This window comes from Ovis canadensis, chromosome 1 (genome assembly GCF_042477335.2).
Source record: "Ovis canadensis isolate MfBH-ARS-UI-01 breed Bighorn chromosome 1, ARS-UI_OviCan_v2, whole genome shotgun sequence".
Taxonomy (NCBI): Eukaryota; Metazoa; Chordata; class Mammalia; order Artiodactyla; family Bovidae; genus Ovis; species Ovis canadensis.
Genome location: NC_091245.1, coordinates 46,781,602 through 46,806,733, shown reverse-complemented (window position 1 = coordinate 46,806,733; position 25,132 = coordinate 46,781,602). Strand labels below are relative to the sequence as shown.

Genomic DNA, 25,132 nt, shown 5'->3' with positions numbered 1-25,132 from the left:
GCTTTACAATTTCTGTCCTTTGTTGAGCCGATCTTTGCATGACATGTTCCTTTGGTATCTCTAATTTTCTTGAAGAGATCTCTAGTTTTTCCCATTCTATTGTTTTCCTCTTTTTTTTGCATTGATCACCCAGAAAGGCTTCTTATCTCTCCTTGCTATTCTTTGGAGCTCTGCATTCAAATGGGTTTATCTTTCCTTTTCTCCTTTGCCTTTTTCATCTTTTTTTTTTTTTCTCAGCTATTTGTAAGGCCTCCTCATACAACCATTTTGCCTTTTTGCATTTCTTCTTCTTAAAGATGGTCTTGATTACTGCCTCCTGTACAGTGTCACGAACCTTGGTCCATAGTTCTTTATTCACTCTATCAGATCTAATACCTTGAATCTGTTTCTCACTTCCACTGTATAATCATAAAGAATTTGATTTAAGTCATACTGAATGGTCTAGTGGTTTTCCCTACTTTCTTCGATTTAAATCTGAATTTGGCAATAAGGAGTTCACGATCTGAGTCACAGTCAGCTCTGGGTCTTGTTTTTGCTGACTGTATAGAGCTTCTCCATCTTTGGCTGCAAAGAATATTACGAATCTGATTTCAGTGTTGACCATCTGGTGATGTCTGTGTGTAGAGTCTTCTCTTGTGTTGTTGTTGGAAGAGGGTGTTTGCTATGACCAGTGGGTTCTCTTGGCAAAACCCAGAATAAAAAAAAGAATTGCACATTGGAATGAGATGGCTGAAAAAAAAAACTTAAGTGCTGTCAGAAAATTCGTATTACTTTAGAAAGAACGGTAGAAATTCCTATAGCTGACTTCTCAACAAGAAAGAAAACCATAAGACCATATAGAATACTGAAGAAAAGAACAGCTAATCAAGAATTATATACCCCTTACAGTACCCTTTGAAGTTGAATAAACATTTGCAAACAAAGCCTAAGAGAATTCACTTATCAGACCACCACTAAAAGAAATACTGAAGGATGTGTTTCCGATAGAATAAAAGTGATTCTGAAGTAGAGAGGAATGAAGAGCAACAGAAGTGGTAAGAAATCCTAAATGAATATTGACTGTAAGATTCAAATAAAAACTCATGAGACTAGATAACAGCATGTCAGTCTGGATGGAGGGAATGAAGTTAGTATTCTAAGGTCATTGACTTGCTCTCAAGGGTAATGTGCCATTTACTGTGAGAATTTGATAAATCAAGGATGCATATTGTAAACTTTAGAGCTGTGCTATCTAATAAAAAGCCAGTGCAAGCCTCTCTTAAAACTAAATTTTCTATTAGCCTTATAAAATAGAAGTAGGTTAAAGTAATTTTAATACTACATTTTATTTAACCCAAAATATCTGAAACATTATTTTAATGTGATGATCAATATAAAACATTATTGAAATATTTTACATTCTTGTTTTTCATGCTAAAGTCTTAAAAATCCTACTTATGGCACATCTCAGTTCAGACCAGCCACACTTCAAATACTCAATAACCACATATAGCTACTATATTGGACAGTGCATGTCTAGGATAACTACTATAAAAATAGTAAAAATAAATATATACCTTCCATCCACAGATAGAAAACCAAAAAATGGAAATATGAAAATAATCAATTTGGAAAAAGGTAGGAAGATGAGAAAAAGAAATGGAAAACTGGCAAGAAAGATATTGAAAGCACAAAAAAAAGCACAATGCTGGAAGGTAGAGTTAAACTCCAATAATATCCTTAGTGGCTCAGCTGGTAGAGAATCTGCCTGCCATATGGGTAGACCTGGGCTCCATCTCTGGGTTGGGATGATGCCCTGGAGAAGGGAATGGCTATCCACTCCAGTATTCTGGCCTGGAGAATTCCATGGACTGTATAGTTTGTGAGGTTGCAAAAAGTCGGACATGACTGAGCAACTTTCACTTCAATATGATTAAGTACAATATATGAGTGGATTAAATGCTCTAACAGTTAAATGATAAATACTGTCTTACTGTATGAAAAAACACCCAACTGCATACAATTGGAAACATATCTGAAATACAACATGTAAAAATTGAAAGTGAAAGGAGTGAAAAATATATTCCATGTAAATAACAGTCAAAAAATTGGTATAGTTGTGTTAACATCATGTGGTTGTAGGTTAGTCACTAGGTGGTGTCCGACTCTTGCACCCCATGGACTGTAGCCTCCCAGGCTCCTCTGTCCATGGAATTCTCCAGGCAAGAATACAGGGGGAGGGGGGGTTGCCATTTCCTTCTCCAATATTAACATCATAATAGAATTTAAAGCAGAAAATACCTGAGATAGAGAGGTGCTTCAAGATGAAAAAAATCATTTATTTTACTGGCAAAGTAATTACAAATTAATAACAGAGGCTGAAAATATACCAAGCAAATATTGCTAGAAATATAAGAAGATATAGAAATCCCCATTATAGTGAAAGATTTTAGCTTTCCTCTTTTTAACAATAAGCTGACAAGAAAACCGGTAAGGATACAAAGAGTATGAACAACACAAACTGGACCTAGTATGTTTATTTGAAATGTTGTACCCCAGACCCTCAGGTTACATGTTGTTTTCAAACATACAGAAAACGTTTACAAAAATTGATTAAACTTGACCATAAAGCAACTTTCAACATGTTTCAGACTGAAATTATATTGAGTTTGTTCTCTGATCACATTGCAATTAATCTAGAGATTAGTGATCAAAAGATAAAGATACTAGGAAAAGGTGAAAAACCAAGCATCTAAGAATCCATTTCGAGAAATTAGGAAAAGAACAACTTAATTTACCTAATTTCCCAACTTAAGTCTATTTCACCCAAATAACAGAAGAAAAGAAATAATAAAGGCAACAATTATTAGAACAGATGTTAGGTAGCAACATGCCAAAACTTTGTTCTTTAAAAAGATGCATAAAATTAATGAACCTCAGACTGATCAAATAAGAAACACAAATAACAGATGTGAATGAAAACTGGGGCATCTGTATAAATTTTAATGTCATTGATAAATCGTAGAAGGATATTTATGAACAAAATGTATGACAATAGATGACAATTTAGATGACATAGACAGAATCCTAGAAAAACATTGTCAAAATGTACACAAAAAAGGAATTAGGAAACATCAGTACTCTTGTCATTATGAATCCATAATAAAAATGTTCACTCTAAGGAAATTCAAGGGCCAAATAGTTTTATAAACATGTTCTTATAAACATGTAGGAAAAATAACATGAAAACTTTTACAGTTACATTACCCAATTATGGAAATATTCGAGTGTGCAACCCTTGCCTAAGGTAATGCCTGTTGCATTTTAGTGATATTTTTAGGGTTTGTTGCTATCAGTCAGAGCTTTTTCTGAAGCCTTCATTCATGAATGCTTATTGACTGTATTTTGAATGTTGTATGTGTATTGGAAGCATTTCATGCCCATAAATGAATAAAATATGTATCTAGTTGTACTGAGGTTAATGTCTAATGAAGGAGACAGATGTTTCTACATAAAATAAAAAGTACAGTTTAGTGTGAAAAGTGCTTCAATAAAGAGATAGGTATAGAGGGCTCTGGGAGCAGTGCAGAGGGACATCTGATTATCTAGAGAAGTCTTCAGTGGATAGATGATGTTTGAGCTAAGCCCTAAAAGGTGAGTGTTAACTTGCTAGGCCAATGGGAAGGAATGTTTAGGAAGAATTAACAAAGTCTGTATAAAATATCAAGAATCTCGGCTACTGGAGAATTTATTGCATGCAATTCAGATGAAGTAGGGGTAAGGAAGAAAATAGGAGAAGAAAGGAAGGTAAGGACTTATCTCAAGAACCTTTTATGCCATGTTAAAGATAAAATGTGGACCATGGTCAAGCCTTTTAAGTGAAACTACAACATTGTCAAGTTTTTGTTTTAAAATTATTATTCCAGTTTAGAGAGGAGATTGAAATGGGAATTAAGAATGAAAGTCCAAAGTAAAGGCTTTGGTTTTGACCTAGTGTTGAGCTGTTTCTGGCATCAGTTTGTCAACAAGTTTTGTTTACTTTTTGTGACTCTTTTTGGTTTTGATAGAGATTTTCATAGAATGTAAATGCAACACATGAAATTAGTTCAATATTTAGAAAAGGTAGAAGACGATCTTATTCTAACCAATCAAATTGGAAATTGATACTTGTATATGTAGATTTCTTTTTCTCTGGAGCTGATGAGAAACGAATGTTTACAATAACAAGGTATTGACTTTAGCAAAACAGAAAATGGTACAGACCCACCTAGATTTAGCATATTGAGACAGAGGAAATTGTTTCCCTTTGCAATATACTCTTTTTTTTTTAATTGAAGTATAATTGATATATAACATTTTATTACTTTCAGGTCTCTAACTTAATGTTTTCATGTTTGTGTATAGTGAAGTGATTACCACAAGAAGTCTGATTAATATACATCACCATACATAGTTCAAATTTTTTTTTTCTTGTGATGATAGCTTTTAAGATCTACATTTAACAACTTTCAAATGCAGTATAATAGTAACCATGCCATATGTTACATCCCCACAACTTAATTTCTTAACTGAAAGTTTGTACCTTTTAATTCTCTTCACCCATTTCACCTACTCTCCTATTCTTCACCTTTGGCAATCATCAGTTTGTTCTCTCTCTCTCTCTCTCTCTCTCTCTCTCTGTGTATATATATACATATGTATGTATTTTTTTAAAAATCCACATATAGGTGAGACTATGGTATTTGTCTCTATCTGACTTTTTTCACTTAGCATAATGCCCTCACCGTCCATCTGTGTTGTTGCAGATGGCAAGGTTTCATTCTTTTTTTAATGGCCAAATAACATTCCATTGAAATGTGTAATAATACAGACACACACACATTTTATCCATATGTCGTCGATGGGTGCCTTGTTTGTTTCCATATCTTGGCTATTGTAAATAATGCTGCAGTGAACATGGGGGTGAATATATTTTTTCCAGTTAGTGTTTTCATTTTCTTTTATTTTTTTAAAACTTGAGGACAGGATTGAATCTTACTGAGATGAGGAAGGATGAGTGTGTAGTAGGTATTTAAACTGTGTGCTGAATGAACAAAGGTTGATACAGAGAAATAACCAACAAAGGAATCTGACATCTATTTGAAGAAGTCCCAAAATAAAATGGATAGTTTTCATGGGAGGTGGAGGAAACACAAGTAGGATATGCTGTGTTTAGAAACCATTGCGTCCTCTGACCTTGACTTTACCACATAAGGAGGATCGTTTTGTAGTCACATTATTTTTGCTTAAAATTTGTCAGTGAACTTTCTAAAGGAGCAGAAACCATTTAAAAATAATTTTTCCAGTGTTTTTATACTAATTTGATTTGTTTTTGTTTCTGTTTTAGGAAACACTCCTTTACATCTTGCTGTGATGTTAGGAAATAAAGGTTAGTAAATATTTTCTTTTTTTGTTGTTGTATAGTCATGTATAATCAGTTTTATTACTGCAGATGGTGACTGCAGCCATGAAATTAAAAGACGCTTACTCCTTGGAAGGAAAGTTATGACCAACCTAGAGAGCATATTGAAAAGCAGAGACATGACTTTGCCAACAGAGGTCCGTCTAGTCAAGGCTATGGTTTTTCCAGTAGTCATGTATGGATGTGAGAGTTGGACTATAAAGAAAGATGAGCACCGAAGAATTGATGCGTTTGAACTGTGGTGTTGGAGAAGACTCTTGAGAATCCCTTGGACTGCAAGGAGATCCAACCAGTCCATTCTAAAGGAGATTAGCCCTGGGTGTTATTTGGAAGGAATGATGCTAAAGCTGAAACTCTAGTACTGTGGCCACCTCATGCGAAGAGTTGACTCATTGGAAAAGACTCTGATGCTGGGAGGGACTAGGGGCAGGAGGATCCCGACAGAGGATGAGATGGCTGGATGGCATCACTGACTCAATGGACATGAGTTTCAGTCCACTCCGGGAGTTGGTGATTGACAGGGGTCCTGGACTGCTGCAGTTCATGGGGTCTCAAAGAGTCGGACACAACTGAGTGACTGAACTGAACTGAATCAGTTTTAAACTGACTTCACTCATGTATAATCAGTTTTAAAATTTTAAGATGAGTTTTATGTTTTGAATTTTAAAACATTCACCTGGTTATTTGATTTGCTAGAGTCTAAGATTCAGTATATTAAAAAGCACAACTACTTTCTCATTTTTCATAGCACTTTTTTCAAAGAGTTAGTGAAAATCTTATACTAACCTTTATGCCTTTTGAAGCTGTTTTCCTTGTTTGGTTATTTTTCAAGTCAGCATAATATCAGGAGACTCTTGTTTCCAAATATCAAGTTTTATTAATTATTATAATATTTTTAATATTCATAGAGTTTTATAAGATTCTTTAATATGGACTATTCTTTATAAACTCATAAGTCTAGAATTATTTCTATAGGTCATAAAAAGTTAGTACTTGTTTATTCTTCAGAGCAAAAAAACAGCTCACGGATGATTTAAAAGATCTCCTTTTTTAAAAAAAAATTATTTATTTATTTGGCTGCACTGTGTTTTAGTTGCAGCATGTGAGATCTTAGTTCCCTGATCAGGGATGGAATTTGTGCCCTCTGTAGGGGGAGCATGGAGTCTTAGCCACAGGAGCATGGAGTCTTAGCCACTGGACCACCAGGAAATTCCCAAAAGATCTACTTTTTAAGCCTATTCCCAGATGCCATAATTATCTGGATTCCCAGTTATCTTGAGAAGTGAGGATTCTAGGAGCTGATTGACAACCTTCTGAGTGCTAGATTTTAGAATTTTGGATGTCTTTGATAAAAATCTTCGGAAAGCATATACTGTTGAATTTTTAAACAAGATAATTTTTTTAACACTTTTCTGATGTTCTAACCATACCATGAACATCTGTTATTGTTATATACTATAAAATAGCTGTTGCTGTAAACGTTTGATCTGAAAGATATTACTAGAACTTGCTTTGATGAAAAACAAAATTCTTTTGCTAGTTTAAGTTTATGTGCTTACGTGAAACATGATTTGTAGGAAATTTAATTTAGATTTTAATACTATATAGATTGGCCACCTGATGCGAAGAGCTGACTCATTGAAAAAGACCCTGGTGCTGGGAAAGACTGAAAGCAAAAGGGAAAGAGGGCAGCAGAGGATGAGATGGTTAGATAGCATCACTGACTCAGTGGACATGAATTTGAGCAAACTCCAGAAGACAGTGAAGGACAGGGAAGCCTGGCATGCTGCAGTCCTTGGGGCTGCAAAGAGTCAGACATGACTTAGCGACTGAACAGCAACAACAAAACTGGGGACTCAAATTTTAGTTAGTTAGGCTGTTTTTTTCCTCCTTACAGAGAAGAGACTCACTCAAGTAACTTTTAAGTAAAGAGAGATTCATTGAGAGGCTATATATTAAATTCGAGCTATGCGGACTATCTATGTCTCAGGAGGAGTAGTAACAAAAGGCAGTTTGGGAGATCAGCTGTCATTTCCCCTTTCCTCCCCGTCTCTCCCCTCCCTTCCTTCCTTCCTTCCTTCCTTTCTCTTCCCTTCCTTTCTTCCCTCCCCTCTACAACCCCCCCCCCCCCAACCTTCCTCCTTCCTTCCCTTCGTATATGTATGTATATCTATCCATCTATATCAATCATCTGGTCTGTTTCTTATGGTGTATCTACTGTTCTTTATTTATATATATAATATTCTGTCTTTTCTTGATTGATTTTTCTGTTTATTGAAATTGACCATGACCCAAAATAAGTGTTCTAAGTTCCTGAATCTTGAAGGCTTTCTGATTTCAGTGTTCAATTTCTTAGGTTCCTGAATTTCTGAACAGAAAGTTTGATTGGGCCAGTTCATCTTTAGTCAAGTCACAGTGATGAGTGACTAGCGATCTCATGAATTGTGTTTGGGATATGTAGTTACTCATATAAAATTAGCTTTAGTGAGACTGACTAGGAGAGAGTTGGGGTAGAAGAGGGTATCAAGAATACAGAGGAAGAATATTTAGCAGGACTATTGGTAGGGCAGACCATGATAGTCATCTCTACACCTTGGTGAAAAGAAAGATACAGTTAGCTAAATTTGACCAATAATAGCTTATGCCTTCTTTTGAAGAACTTTGGGTCAGAACTTTAGAAAATAACTGAAATGTATTCATTTGCAATGTGCTAGATGCTTTTTCAGGGCTTTATACATGTTTACTCATTTAACACAGCAACCATGTGAGGAAGATTCTGTCGTTGTCCCCATTTTACAGATGAAAAAAGAGCTCTGAAATGTTAAGCAGCTTTCCTAGGGAGAAGTAGCAGAGTTTTGACTTGAACTTGGAGTATCTTATGTCAGAGCCTGGATTCCTAATCATTATGGTGATTGGCATTGCTCTCTTTTCACTGTGAATCATTTGAAAAGAAAATGGTCTAAATCAAAGTTAGCTAACATGTAGCCTGCTCCCCTCCTGTCTTTGTTATAGTCATAGTTAATTTGATGCCAAGTCTGACTGCTATTCTAAATTTAACACTTTAATAGTAAATATATATTTACCAGAATTTGAATGTGAAATGAAACACACTTACTGTCCTAGGTCCTAATTTTTGGTGGAGGAGGTTTTGCTGTGTTTCATCATAGGATTGTATCGGCCTATCCAAAATTGTTTCACAGAACATTTGATTCATGGGAAGTAATTTTTAGAGGAAAATAGTGATTTGGAAAATAGTGGCTTAATACATATTAAGCAGTTTTTTTTTTTTTTAAATTGTGGACCTTAGCACCTTTGAGGTGCTAATATTCATTGTGACATTCTGAATTGGAGCCTTCTATTATAGAGTCATTGTTCCCTGTAGTTTTTGGTATTTTCTCTTTTTTACAAGTATCTTGAGAAACTATAATTCTGTGGAACATATTTTGGGAAACACTTGGTTAGATTATTCATGATCTGAAAATAATATCCGTTTTTGCTCTTCCTAAGTCCTTTTCATGTAGAGTAGGTAGCCATTAATATACCTATCAATTTATAATTTTCCATTTACATTTTTCCAGTTATATATTCTTTTTCTACTTTTTCCTATTTGACCTTTTAATATTTTTGGTATTTGGTTGCATAGGTGTGAGACTGAAATAGGTAGTGGAAGATAAAACATGTACCTTATGTTTAATTCTGTACAGCAATTTTACATCCTACCACCATTCAGTCTGTGCTACTCTGTTCTCTTTTATCTTCTCCTTTAGAGGTGTGCTGTGAAGGGCAATTTTTATTTGTATACGTATTTGTAAACACAGTAAAAATTCCCAGGGCATTCAAACATTTGTTGATTGAATTAGAGGAAGATACCCTATAACTTACACACTTGTATTTACTTCTTTCCCTCACCTTAACCTACTGAGTAACCTGTTTTTCACTAGTGAAATCTTAATTTTTTCTGAATTTCTGGTGGGTATATTGGCCATATTGGCTGGGAAGAGTTTCACTTATGGATTTGAGTTGAAATGGAGAAGAACATTATAGTTAAAGGAGATTTCAGTGTACATATATTTTTATGTACTACTAGCAGACTTTCTTAAACACCTTTGTGAAATTTCTGTGTTTGTTTTACTTACTTAATATAATGTCCTGCTAGTGTAGGTATTTCTTCTATTACTAGAAATAGCGCTAATACCATTCTTCTTCCACCTCAGCTCACTTGCATTACAACGGTCATAACACTCTTATTTCCTTCAGAGCCCTTAACATTATTTTTTTTTAATTTACTGCGTTACTTAATTATATTTTAACATAATATGTGAGCTCTTTGATTATCTTTGTTTTCACTGCTTATATCTAGGACCTAGAACTTAGAAATGGCATATAATAGGAACTTGATAAATATATGCTAAAAGACTGATTGGATGAATGAATCATTCATTTAGGGAATTTAAGTTGGATAGCTATCTTAAATTTCCCATGAGCCTTGTTTTAGATGTTTTCCTGCCTGTTAATATGCTTATTGTTTTTAATTTAAGAAAAATGTCCTCAGCCTATACATAGGTCTATACCTTAGACTTTTTTTTCCTATTGTAGAAAACTTTTATTCATATTGTCATATATTATGTTAGTTCTTATTGTAAGACTTGGTTCAGATTATGACATATCCTCAATGTTAAATGTTGGAAATGCCCTAGCCACTGAGTTGGAAACAGCAAGTATTATATAGATAAAACAGTTGAAACCACAAAATCCATTGATGAAGTACTATGTAAATTAATTTTCCCATGAATAACTGAAAATGTTGACAGTGATGATTTAAAGCCACCACCCCTGAACTTACCAGCTGAGATCAAAGAGGCTGAGATCCCTCAGTGCATCCTAAAATATCCAGTGTTGAGAATTCCCTGGTGGTCCAGTGGTTAGAACGTCATGCTTCCATTGCAGGGAGTACAGGTTTGATCCTGGTTGGGGAACTAAGATCCTGCATGGGAAACTAAGATCCTGCATGCCGTGTGACCAGCCCCCCCAAAATCCAGTGTTTTGGGAACTTTTGTCCTGATCGTAGATTTTTAACTGTAATTTTCCTGTCTCTTGTGGCAGTCTTCAGTGTTTCTCTTAAGTTTCAGCAGGCAACTGTGCCTGGGCTGGATGGTGAGCCAAGTATACCTTTTTTAAAGTTACCTTTTTTGATTATTTTATTACTTTTTTTGATTATTAGAAAGACTGTCCAGATTTGTCCTTATAAACAAGTTTTTGTCCCCTTTGGGTATTTTTCTGAACTAAACAAGCTGTAAAATTTGAAAAATAATATGGAAACATCAGTGATTCTTTTTGCAAATACTTTTTTTTCCCCTTGAAATAAATAATGAACTTTCCATTTGACCTTGCAGATAGTCCTCTTCTGGGTCTTATTAGTTAGTAGAAGTTTTTATGTAAATTACTTATGACTTTCTTGAGTAATTTGTTATAATATGGAAACATTCTTAAAATATCCTTGGAAACAATTATTAGGGAACACAATATTTTGTTTGCAGAGAGATCCAATTTATTTTTGGGTACTAGAATAGATAATTCTTGAATCTAAGGATTGGAAATAACATGGTTAGATACATAGGAATTAAAAAAATTACTTAATTCTCTATAGTACAATGCTTATTTCATAGATCTGTTTATATTAACTTGATACCTTGAATTTTTACATGATTTTTTAATTTAGAGATTCTGAAAATTGTATCATGTTTGACATTATTACCGTTCTGTGTTTCAGAATGTGCCCATTTACTTTTGGCTCACAATGCTCCAGTAAAGGTGAAAAATGCTCAGGGATGGAGCCCGCTGGCGGAAGCCATCAGTTATGGAGATAGACAGATGAGTAAGCAATATAAATTACTATTGTTGTTATGTATTCTAAAAATATGAAATGATGCATTTGACATATTTTTCATTTGGTGTAACTTTCCATACTATGAAGAATTTACAGCTACTTATAAACTTATGTATGAATTATTCTTGACTATATATATATATTACCGTATATATATAAATGTACCATCCCTCAGGGTCATCCCAGTGCACCAGTCCTGACCCTGCCTCATGCATTGAACCTGGGCTGGCGATCTATTTCACATATAATAATGTACATGTATTCAATGCTGTTCTCTCAAATCATCCCACCCTTGCCTTCTCCCACAGAGTCCAAAAGTCCGTCCTTTATATCTGTGTCTCTTTTGCTGTCTTGCAATGTCTTTTCCTCATAGTGTATCATGTAAGCTTTGTGAAAACTCAAGTCATCAATATGTTTCTTATTCAGCCTTTCATTTCTGGCTCCTAGAACAGTGCTTGGCATATGTATTTGTTCAGTGAATTAATGAAGATAATTAAAACTACAAGGAAGATTTGAGATTAATCAATAATTTAAAAATTTCTGAAAAGTATTATATTAGATTTTTATTTATTATCACTCTCCTGAGATACTCAAAAAAATTTTTTTTTAAAGAAAGTAATGACATTTGTTGTAGAAAGTTCGGAAATTATTGAGGAAAACAGCTGGTGACTTTTTCGTCACTTGGTGACTCAGTTGGTAAAGAATCTACCTGCAATGCAAGAGACCTGGGTTTGATCCCTGGGTCAGGAAGTTCTCCTGGAAAAGGAAATGGCAACCCACTCCAGTATTCTTGCCTGGAATATCCCATGGACAGAGGAGACTGGCAGGCTACTGTCCATGGGGTTGCAAAGAATTGGACATTACTCAATGACTAAACCATCACCAATGACATTTGTTGTAGCTAATTTTATTTTATTTGTCAATCACTGTTAATAAGATTCTTATAATATGGCAGTACAAATATTGACTCCCCCAGATATGCTAATAATTTTGTCTGATTGTGTTCTGAGTGTTTCCATAAGTTGATGTTATATTTTAATGTGAAATCTCATAGAACAGGAATCTTTTTGCACACATCACTATGTTATATGTAGTCGCTGTCACTACATTTTTAATAATATTTGGTCATTTTAATAATTTTCTATGTATTGAAGGTCTTCAGTCAGTTATAGTATATTTAGTTGATGGAAACTGTATGGTTTCTGCTTTTAATTAAGATGCTTTTTCTTTTTAGAAAATTAATTATTTTTGTTCTTCATGTGAATGAGGTTCTGTTTTGACCTGAAGTAAAGGTAGATTGAATAAACATTTATTAAACTATTTGCATTTATAGTGGAGAAGAATTATAGAAAGAATTCTATACTTAGATAATATAGTTTTGATATTATAACAAACATGGAGGTTAGTCAGAGTCATATAAATTTGAATCTTTAAAGAATCCTAATTTATCTAGGTAATTGGTCCTTAGACTATTTGGATTTTATAGGCCAGAAAAGAATTTTATTTGAGGATTGATGTAGGTAGCTGAAGTTTTCATTTTAGCATCAGTTCAGTTCACTTACTTAATCATGTCCAACTCTTTGCGACCCCATGAACCACAGCACGCCAAGCCTCCCTATCCATCATCAACTCCTGGAGTTTACCCAAACCCATGTCCATTGAGTCAGTGATGCCATCCAACCATCTCATCCTCTGTCATCCCCTTCTCCTCCTGCCCTCAATCTTTCACAGCATCAGGGTTTTTTCAAATGAGTCAGCTCCTTGCATCAGGTGGCCAAAGTATTGGAGTTTCAGCTTCAACATCAGTCCTTCCATTGAACACCCAGGACTGATCTCCTTTAGGATGAACTGGTTGGATCTCCTTGCAGTCGAAGGGACTCTCAAGAGTCTTCAACACCAGAGTTCAAAAGCAGCAATTCTTGATCCCTCAGCTTCCCCTGGTGGCGGAGAGGTTAAAGCGTCTGCCTATAAGGCGGGAGACCTGGGTTCGATCCCTGGGTCGGGAAGATCCCCTGGAGAAGGAAATGGCAACCTACTTCAGTATGCTTGCCTGGAGAATCCCATGAATGGAGGAGCCTGGTGGGCTACAGTCCTTGGGGTCACAAAGAGTCGGACACTGACTTCACTTTCACTTTCACTTTCAGCTTTCTTTATAGTCCAACCTCATATCCATACATGACTACTGGAAAAACCATAGCCTTGACTAGGCGGACCTTTGTTGACAAAGTAATGTCTCTTTTTTAATATGCTGTCTAGGTTGGTCATAACTTTCCTTCCAAGGAGTGTCTTTTACTTTCATGGCTGTAATCAGCATCTGCAGTGATTTTGGAGCCCCCCAAAATAAAGTCAGCCACTGTTCCCATTGTTTCCCCATCTATTTGCCATGAAGTGATGGGACTGGCTGCCATGATTTTAGTTTTCTGAATCTTGAGCTTTAAGCCAACTTTTTCACTCTCCTCTTTCACCATGTATTGATGTATACATTCTCCACCCCACTAATACATTTTTTATCTTATTTTATTCAAGGCTAATATTTTCTCTTATTTCAGTAAATGTGAGAGATTGATTGAGTTTGCTGGTATATTTTAGACCTTCATTCTAATAAAATTTCTGTTTACCTAATTGCAGGCACAGTAGTAAGCAGTTAATTTTGAGCCTCTATAGTAACTCTTTATAGTAGATTTTACTTGAGATTTACTATAGATTTTAATATAGATTCATTCTTACTTGACAAATGAAAAAAAGAAAGTGAAGTTTAGGAAAATTAATTGTGTTCCATATTGACACAGCTAATAAGTAGTAAAGCTGTGGTTTGCACTTAAGCAGTTTGTCTAAATATCTGTTAACTATCAAGAAGACACTGGAGGGTTTCAGGGGTTTTTTAAGAGTCTGAAGTTCTTTTTACAGATAGAATAGGATTCTTTTTAGTATTTTTTATGCTATGTTGGTAGTATGTGAGAGCAAGTACAGTCTCAAGTAAAAGAACAGATTCAACTGATAAAATTTTGTAGATAATTACATTTTTAGAAAAATAATATCTAGTATGATTCTTGAGATTTTCTATCTTTGAGATTATCTTTTAGATCACTGTTAACAACAGGACACTGTATCATCTGACTGAGGTTGGTTATCTTGACTCAGTCAGATGAAGCCTTGCTGATGATTAAAAACCACCAAAGCTAGTATGACTGTAAGTTGATGTTGAGGTATCTCCTTTCAATTTTTCTTGAGGATCATAACAGCTTTGCCAAAGATATTTTCTAACATATTCACAATATCTGTATTATATCTGTGTGTAATAAGCCAGTGGTATTTCTTAGCATGGTGACATTTTTTTTCACAATTTTTTTTGAGGTATAATTAGCAGTCTAACATGGCAAAATTTATTTTAAATTAAAAAAGAATTTTTAATTTAAATTTTAGTTACAGCTCTTTTAAGGAAGCTTAAGCAGCAATCCAGGGAAAGTGTTGAAGAAAAACGACCTCGATTATTAAAAGCCCTGAAAGAGGTAAGCTCAATTTCTTGACTGATTTTGTACCTAAACTGTAATTGAAAGTGTACTTTTATGCATTTTAAAAATGCAGTTTAATTTTTCGCTAATTATTAAGGGTCAAGAAATAGTAAAAATCCTGCTTCAATTAAGCAATAATGACATTAAAAAATACTAATTACTGTGTGTAATCTTATGGGAAGCATTATTTGCTTTGAACTTAGAAGGTAGATAAAGAATTATTGCTCTCAATAAATTAGGTAACAGCTCTAAGAAAAAAGAAGGTAAATGATAATTAATGGAAGTAATTTTCCTTTGTTCTTTGGATTCAAAAATTTTCTCTGAGCAGAAGCTGCTACTGCTAGTAGGGGCAGTTTACATTTTCTATATGTAACAAAACTGTTTATCTATCCTACTCCATGGTGGTACAGCTGGGTGTAGTGGTACAGAATGGGAGAGAGGTTTGTTTTCTGTTATTTTTTCTCTTTATTTTGGATGCCTGAAAAAACTGTGGGAGAAAGACCTATGACTGTGTCTTCTTTTAGGTATGCTATTTTTTGAAATCTCAAGGGATAAATTATTTGAGACTATTTGATTAATAGTTCCTTGAAGAGTTATAGTTTTTGTTGTTTACCTTCTAATTTAAGAAATAAAAGCATTGTCTGTAGATAATATGATGACAGATTATTTCAAATTTAGAAAACTTGTGTTATCACTTTATGGAAAAAAGTTTCTGTTGCAGTGAATGATTTTATTAGATTATTATGAGCCTACACAGTAATCATTTTAGAAGTTTTTTTTAATAACACTTCTAAAGTTATTAACTATTTTCATAATACTACTCATTTCGTTTTGGTTATACTGAGAAGTAGAATATTTATTGATGCAAATTTAAATGCCTATCAGTTTTATGTGATTAAAACGTTCTTGTAAAATCTAAAGTGGTCTGTATTTTCCTCTGTGGATAAGTGTAGTAATGTCTGCTATTGTAGTATTATTTTAAGCAGTAAGTATATATATATATTTTGGTTCTTTCTCCGACTCCATAATTGAAATTATTTCCTTTTTCTGTCTATAGATCTTTAATGATAACAGATTTTTTTTAAAGCAAAATGTTATGCAGGTATAAGAGCTGTTAACTAAGGTATGCATTTACTAATTATACATACTTCATTTCTCAGCTAGGTGACTTTTATCTCGAACTTCACTGGGATTTTCAAAGCTGGGGTAAGAATGTGCTATGTTTTACTGTGTAATATGTAGGTATGCAAAAATAACTATTAAATAGACATGTTAAAATAACCAATACTTGCCGTAAGGAAATTTAAATATTTTTCATCATGTTGAATATAATGGTTATAAAGCCCTGTGTGTGTGTGAGTTGCTCAGTTCTGTCTGACTCTTTGAGACCCCGTGGTCTATAGCTTGCTAGGCTCCTCTGTCCATGGAATTTTCCAGGCAAGAATACTGGAGTGGGTTGCTATTCCCTTCTCCAGTCAGTGGATCTTCCCAACCCAGGGATTGAACCCAGGTCTCCCACAGCACAGGCAGATTGTTTACCATCTGAGCCACCAGGGAAGCCCATAAAGCCCTATAGTAATATTTAGTTATCCCAACCTGATTAGTAACTTCCATAATTATTTTTTTAAGGTAAAAAATTGTATTATTTAAAAACGAAATGCTGGTTCAAATATAATAATTTAATGTAAGAAATTTTCAGAGAGAAGAGAAGAATAACTATGGGATTATTAGATTACTGAATTTAGGGAAATTTGAGGTATAGTATTTAGATACCTAAATGTGAAGAATTTGGTTAATATTAATTGAATTTGTATATTTTCTCATCTTTCAATCACTTTTGCTGCTTTTATTGCATACTTTATAGCCACTGTCTTAACACATTGGTTGCACACCATTCCACTTATTTATAAAAGATATTAATTCCTAGATATTTTATAGTCATTTTGATTTACCTCAGTAAGGTAAGTTTTCTCTCTTTCTCATTTTAAACATGAGTCTACTTAGGAAACTTTTGTGTTCAAATAGGAAGCTTGATCCTAGTGACCTATACTTTACTAAATAAATAACTATCCAAACAACTGACTTTTGGGTTAAACATTTTTTAATGTAATCTATATATAAATTGGATATAGTATGCTTATGTGTTTTTTAAAAGCATCTGAATTAATCTTTATGATGTAAACATTTGAATGCTTATTATCACCAAAATAATCATAAAGATAAATCATAAAATAATCATAACAATAAATCAGAAATTGACAGAGACCACTCTAGAGATGACTATTAATGTTTCATATGAATATTTTCAAACTCTCTTCAATGCTTATGAACATGTGTTTGTACACACAGATAAATATAAATTTAAATGTATATATATAGCCTCAGCATTAGTTTTTTAAATGAAATCATACAATTATTATACATTTTGTCATTTTTATTTTATCATAAATATCTTACATTTTAGTTCATGAAGTACCTCCTTTTTAAAAAAAAAACAGCAGCATAATACTTTATGAGATGGGTGATTAAGATATTTCTGATTTGTTTAATCTCTAAATAAAAAATTTTAATCCCTAAATATAATCAGTTACAATTTTAGATCATCAGGCTAGTTTTGGCTCCATCAAAAATCATACATGTGGGAGTTCCCTGGTGGTCTAGTGGTTAGGATTCTGGGCTTTCCTTCCTGTTGTAGGTGGTGGTGGTGTTTAGTCACTAAGTCCCATCTGACTCTTTTTGTGATCTCGTGGACTATAGTCCACTAGGATCCTCTGTCCATGGAATTCTTCAGGCAAGAATACTGGAGTGGGTTGCCATTTCCTTTCCCAGGGGATTTTCCTGACCTAGAGGTCAAACTCTGTCGCCAGCATTGTAAGTGGACTCTTTACCACTGACTCTGGCCCAGGTTCAATCCCTTGTGGAGAACTGAGATCCCACAAGTGCCTTGGTGTGGCCAAAAACACTCATTCAAGATTTTCTTAACTCTCATAATGCTTTATGCTCTATCATTCAGAAGTCCCAGTGTCCTAGAATACCAAAAGAAAAAGAGATGTGATAGCATTGTGTAATAAAAGAGCTCCAAGTTAGATTGGTCTAAAGTCTGGATGCTATTTTTTTCACTGTTAAGACCCCAGTCATTCTTGGTGATCCTTGGGTATACTGGCTCTTTAATTGACTGTTTTAGTAACTGTTAGTATTTTGAATTCTAATATTGTCACTTTATCTTGCTGAGCAAAATATTCTGAAATATTTTAAAAGTGACATTTCAATTACATGAACAAATTGAAATGGATATAATTACTCCTGAAATTGCACATATTATCTGTAGTTGTAAACACATTGTAACTGTTGCATAATCAAGTTTATTATGTAACCACTGAGGTACTAGTTTGAAGTATTGCTTCTGGGACTTCCCTGGTGGTCCAGTGGTTAAGACTCTGAGTAGGGGGCACTGGGTTCAGTCCCTGGTTGGAGAACAGAGATCCCACATGCCCCATGACTTGGGCAAAATATAATAAAAATTATTTTTGAAAAAATGTATTGCTTCTCTGAGAACTTGACTTTGATGCAAGAAAGTTAGCACATCTGATTCATTGTTGATAAAGGTTTTTACTGATTTCATGTCACATTATTAGCACCTGATGTTTGGATGTCATCTATCATTCTAAAAACTAAACTCACTGGCTAGATTTAGTTTAGATGCTTTGGATTAAAAAACATTGGATAATCTCTGATATAAGATTTGATTATCAAGCTTTTTTCTAGAGTTTAGGCATGCTTCCTCCCTTGTGAAAGCCCCTGATATTAAAAAAAAAAAAAAAAAAAAGAAAGAAAAGAAAAAGGCAACCCAGAAATAAGGGCAAGTTAAGAAATACTGAGATCCAGGGGTAAGTTTAGTTTAGTGGTAGTAGAGCACAAAAACTCCACTCTCTCTCCTTCAGTATTTGGCTGAAAATAGCCTGAGACTTGGTTAATAGCAAGTCTGAAGGCAGCTAAATTATTCCAGAGTGAGTTTTTAGGTATAGAAAAGCCTTAAAATGGAACCAGAAGTACTGACTCCTGTTTGCAATGGATAATCACATATTTTTCCTGAGCTTGGGTTTTTTCATTTTAAAAGTGGGAGTAAGAATAAACACCCCACCTATTTTCAAGTCTTTGTTTTGGTGTAGATGAAATGAAATCATGTTTTTGAAGGAAGCACTTTAGATGCTGTAAAGTGTTAAATAATTTATAGTATTATAATCACTACAAACTTAACATTATGTGTATGGCATGTTTCAATAGAAAAACTAATAGTTTTTTTCTTTATCTCATAATCTACAGAATATCTGTCCTGTTTTTAGGACTTTTTTTTTTTTTTTGCATATTAGAGATGGAAAACATCAGGCCTAGACTCTTCTTAAAATCAGGAAATAAGTGATAGCAAAGCCAGAATGAAAACTTAGAGATTGTTCATTTTTCAGTTCAGTAGATTATACTGTCTTTGGAGTACTCTGTTAGACTCTTAGATAAAGTTGAAATAAGATATAGAGAGCCTGATTGTTCAATTTACATGGGGGAAGAAAAAGTCATCACACAATTGGGAAAATGCAAATTGCTCTATTTTTGGAATGCATTGAAATCTGTTTTTTTCCTCTATGATATACCTTCTTTTTTTTTTTTTAACTTTTGCTTTTCAATCTTCAGATTCTTTTTTTCTCTACATTCCCCCTTTCTTCCTTTTCTGATAAGTGGATATTGGTGTGTGATTCTGAATTTTGCTTTTGTAGTTTACCATACTACTTTACAAGATATAATAAATTTAAATTAAGTTAGAGTGCTGGCTTATTGTAATCATCTTTTTCTTACTACATCAAATATTTAAGAACAGAAAAGTAGATCTCAATTAATAAGTAAGAAAGAGGAGCTTGATCATTTATATAGGTTTATGCCATTATTGGAGAAGACAATGGCACCCCACTCCAGTACTCTTGCTTGGAAAATCCCATGGGTAGAGGAGCCTGGTGGGCTGCAGACCATGGGGTCACTAAGAGTCGGACGCGACTGAGCGCCTTCACTTTCACTTTTCACTTTCATGCACTGGAGAAGGGAGTGGCAATCCACTCCAGTGTTGTTGCCTGGAGAATCCCAGGGATGGGGGAGCCTGGTGGGCTGCTGCCTGTGGGATCGCACAGAGTCAGACATGACTGAAGCGACTTAGCAGCAGTAGCAGCAGCATGCCATTATTGGAGAAGGAAATGGCAACCCACTCTAGTATTCCTACCTGGAGAATCCCATGGACTGAGAAGCCTGGCAGGCTACAGTCCATGGGGTCGTAGAGTTGGACGCGACTGAGCGAAGCACGCACAGGCATATGCCGTTATTACTCTTCTTAACTTCTGTTGTTTCATATAGGGAAGAATTTGATTGGAAAATGATTTCTTATGTTCTTTGACCAGGGTAACTTTTAGCTGATACTCCCTCTGGGCTGTAAACTTTTCTTATTTTCATAAAATAAAAAGTCTAGAAAACTGTCTTTAATGATATAATCATTTTAGATTGAATAACCTCTAAAGAATTAAAAAACTTTTAATGTTAATTAGAAAATATATAAAAATTTAGAAAACTTTTGAAAAAGTTAAAAACCTAGTCTTTAGTTTTCTCTAGGGTCTTTCTTTCTAACCAGGTTGATTTTTATCACCCATTTTTAAAACACTTGAGTTTTATAAAATATATGTGTAATACATCTTACACAGATAAACACACACACATACATACACCTGTACATGGGATGAGATCTTTAATTTCAAGAATTTTGAGTTTCACATTCTTTTCTTTTTTTGGTATATGGTAGTTTAATTATTTAGCCTGTTATGTAGATTTATTTATCTATAGAATAACTCATCTTTCCTTAAAATATAGCAGATAATGAATAATAAAAAACTATAAGAATATAGCTTATGATATGAATGTGAGCAACACTGAAATGTAGAAATGTGTGAGTCAATAGTATGATTGCATTTTAAGAATTTTAAAACTAATGTACATTGAGCTTATTGAGTAATCAATATATTTAGAATTCAAATTCAAATTCAACTAGCTCTAAAAGTATATTTTTCTATTATACATATTACTTTTCTGGTATTTTATGCAGTTATATGTAAAGAATTAGATGGGATCCAGGTTTATCTGGTTACCCGTTCAGGAGGGTTTAGTTACTAAAAGGCCTTGTTTTCTCACTAATAGTAGCATCTTGCAATATCTACCAAGAATGGCAGTGCATCAGTTCTGCTACTCTTATTTGTATTTGGTGGTGGGTGGTGGTGATGGTAATTACAATTAAATAGTAGATATTTGAGGTTGCTCAGAATTGCTTTGTGTATTATTTTTCAGTGAAAAATAATTTTAAAGGAAATTTTAAAGGAAATTATGACAATTTTGATAAAATAGTAAAATGTTACAGTACTGTTCTTCTAATTAAAAATTTTATAATGTCTCAGAACTTTAGGTGGTTATTTTTCACCTTTTCTTTTTACAAATACAGTGCCTTTACTTTCCCGAATTCTGCCTTCTGATGCATGTAAAATATACAAGCAAGGTATCAATATCAGGTAAGGTAATTTGATTTTTCTCTGAGTAACAGATAACTGAGATTTAGAGGAAGCTTTTCTTTCTGTAGCTTATACATGGATGTAGTATTTTATAACCTAAACATGTCTTAATGTATTCACAATGTTTTTTCTCCTTTGAGGTACTAGAGATAAGAAACCAAAGGCATAAAATCTTGACTAAAACAAAGTTCAACTACAGACTATCTAGTATTATTGTTCAACTACAGACTATCTAGAACGCAAATAGATCATGATACAATACCAAGAAGATTTAAGATGGTCATGCCCCTCTTCCTAGCTTTTTAGGGAATAAGGAACACATAAGGAGGACCCGATTCTTGTCCTTTTTTACTGCATCCCTTTCCTACTGTTCCCTCCCCTATCTACTTACCCATGCTTCTACCCATTCATCTGTCGATTCTAGTGAATATTTTTAAGGCTAATTTTAATTTTCTTCTGTTTCCTTTTTAACTGATTGATATTTGGATCTCATGAAGAATCTATTTATTTTACTCATTTCAGAATTTTATCATTATTTCTTTATCTTTATATTAATATAGGTATATTTATAAATGATCACTTCTTTGGCACTCAGCCTTCTTTATGGTCCAATTCTCACATCCGTGCATGACTACGAGAAAAACCGTAGCTTTGAGTAGATGGACCTATGTTAATAAAGTGATATCTCTGCTTTTTAATACACTAAGTTTGCCATAGCTTTCCTCAAAGGAGCAAATGTCTTTCAATTTCATGGCTTCAGTCACCATCTGCAGTGATTTTGAAGCCCAAGAAAATAAAATCTGTCACTGCTTCCATTTTTTTCCCCTTCTGTTTGCCTTGAAGTGATGGGACGACCACATGCCAGGATCTTAGTTTTTTAATGTTGAGAATTCCTTGAATAGCAAGGAGATTAAAGCAGTCAATCCTAAAGGAAATCAGCTGGGAACATTCATTGAAAGGACTGATGCTGAAGTTGAAGCTCCAATACTTTGTACCTGATGCAAAGAGCTGAGTCATTGGAAAAGACCGTCATGCTCGGAAAGATTGAAGGCAAAAGGAGAATTGGGTGGCAGAGGATGAGGTGGTTAGTTAGTATCACTGACAGAATGGACATGAATTGGAGCAAATTCTGGGAGATAGTGGAGGACGGAGGTGTCTGGTGTGCTACAGTCCATGGTGTTGCAGAGTTGGATACAATTTAGCATTGAACAACAAATTATATAAATGATACATATTTAAGCTATTTAGAATGCTAGTGAATATGCAAACTTTTTTTAACTGGCCGTACTGTGCAGCTTATGGGATTTTAGTTCCCCAACCAGGGATCAAACTTGGGCCCTGAGCAGTAAGAGTGCAGAGTCCTAACCACTAGACTGCCAGGAAATGTCCCCATTTTAATGTATTCATATTAGTATATTTATATATGTATATATATAATTTTATATGCCTATGTTTATAAAAATTCACGATATTAATTTGAGCATTGTCTAGAACTAGAGATGCCTTAAAAAGTTATATAAACTCTTCATTTTATAGATTAGCAAGTTCAGAAAGGTGAAGTGATTTTTTTTGAGCATATTCCAAATTAATGGCTGAGCCAGGACCTCTCTGACTTACTGTCTTCCTATCATGTGACTTCTTATCATGTCACAAGACAGAAATTTAAAGAAAATCAACTGTTTATGAGATTAATTATTAAGTATGATGAATTATAATGAAGAGATAACCTTTAGTTAGAAGTAAGTTCTAGGGTAATTATTCTCAAGCAAAATTCTATTGGTTAAGGTAGAGTTTTCTGTATTTTTGTTTTTTAAAAATAACCTCCTCAGATATTGCTCATCATGAACGTTCTCATGCACATTAAATTCATGGTCAATACAGAAACCTTGGAAAACACAGTAAAGTATGGATGAAAAACTATGAAAGGATTTGTTAATGATGTAGATTTAATTCAGTAGCCTATTGTTAGCAATATATTATGAATTTCAAAAAATTATTCATCAGTTTAAAAAATTTTAATATAGGTACTTGCCACAGTTAGTAGATAACTTGGGAGAATAGTATTGTCTTCCATGTGCTGTGTTAAAGGTTAGTTTTAGTTCTGTTTGATTCTTAAATTTAGAAGAAAAGGAGCTTCTTTCTTTTAAAAAATTATTTCATATTTATATATACCTTTTAAAAGTAAATGACATGATGCATATTACATAATAAATATAGATGATTAAAAAAACCCCACAAAATGGCTAAGATAGACATATGAGAATAAGGGCCCGAGAGAATAATTGTGTGAAAGAATGTATTTTAAGGGGAGCTACTGTAATTTAGTAAGACACTGAAACCTGGGGCTTACTAGCAGGAAAGCTCTTTATTAAGGCTGAAGAGTGATGGGTTCAAAATGCTGGTTATCAAAGTTAACTAGAGTAATGGAGAAGCTGCATTTTAGAATGTATGGTAAAGGTTTTTTGCATAGGTGAAGAATTAAAAGAAAAACAAGTTTGTTAACATTAAGTAAAAACTTTCACATTTAAAATCATGAGATAATTAGTTCTTTTAAACATCACTTCAAATGACTTTTACTTGTATCTCATGATAGCAGTGTGATTATTTAAAGTATGGGAATTCCCTGGCGGTCAAGTAGTTAGGACTCCCATGCTTTCACTACCAAGAACACAGATTCCATCTCTGGTTGGGGAACTAAAATCCTGCAAGCTGTGTGGGCAAAAAACAACACAGTATCTTCCTTGGTGTCAGGGAGAAATTAGTATTTTTGTAGAAATAGTAATATGAACAACTTTATTGTTGAGAATACTAATAGATATTTTCACTGTTAATAATTTTGAGGTAATATATAACTATTGACCTACATAATCTTTGCGAACTGTCTCATTTGAGTTCTTCCTATCTCAAGGGTAGGCCCTATTTTCTTTTCACTGTTACTTGGGTAGTTATCAAGTTTTTTCTGTAAAAGGACATTTTCTATTTGAATCTTTGCATTTGTGTAAAGAACTTTGTGTCCTTCATGGTGAATTACATGGTAAAAATTAGAAGTATTTAGGCTCATTAAGCTGAAAGCCAAGGACTAGTTAATACATTAAAATATCACCATGATAAATTATATCATTATGAGGCATATTTGATACAGCTTACTATGCCATCTAATATGTCTAATATCTAAGCTGTATTAGATAGTCTTTCAGTTGCAAATTATGAAAACACATATAAAATAAAAATTGACAATTGACTGATTTTAGGTGTGACTAGATTGAAGGGCTCAAGTGTCTCCAATGTCAGTCTGTCTTTGTCTCTCTGTGCATCTCTTCTCTCACCCCAACCCCTTGCAGCCCACTACTGTTCTCACCCAAGATGGGCAAGAAGGGAGTGGAGGCAAAAGACTATTCAGGCCCATGTCTTCTGTTTTCAAAGGGTATAGAGTTCCCTGGTAGCTGAAGTGTGGAGTCCAAATAGGCCACTCATAAAATGATCTGTCCCCTTTTTGAGACTTCATTAGCCCACATTAGCCCACATTAGAGGTAGGAGATAAGCCCCTTTTATTGGCATCATTTTCTCTTGTGCCACATGTACAAGCAATAACAGAATATTTTTAGTAGTACAAGCACCAATAGTGCAATAGCAGGCCACTGAAAGTGGACCAGGAGCAAGAATTCAACTATAAAGCAGCAAGTCGAGCTCACTCCTACAGGAG

At 34.1% G+C, this 25,132-nt stretch overlaps 1 protein-coding gene across 1 annotated transcript in view; it reads left to right on the top strand.

The window, feature by feature from the left end:
* Window positions 1-25,132, top strand: part of ANKRD13C (ankyrin repeat domain 13C) — a 91,506-nt gene that overhangs the window by 27,203 nt on the left and 39,171 nt on the right. The window contains exons 2-6 of the mRNA XM_069565359.1: window positions 5,366-5,407; window positions 11,211-11,315; window positions 14,751-14,836; window positions 16,000-16,045; window positions 21,363-21,429. Of these exons, the coding sequence (XP_069421460.1) occupies window positions 5,366-5,407; window positions 11,211-11,315; window positions 14,751-14,836; window positions 16,000-16,045; window positions 21,363-21,429 (346 nt within the window). The remainder of the gene's footprint in view (window positions 1-5,365; window positions 5,408-11,210; window positions 11,316-14,750; window positions 14,837-15,999; window positions 16,046-21,362; window positions 21,430-25,132) is intronic.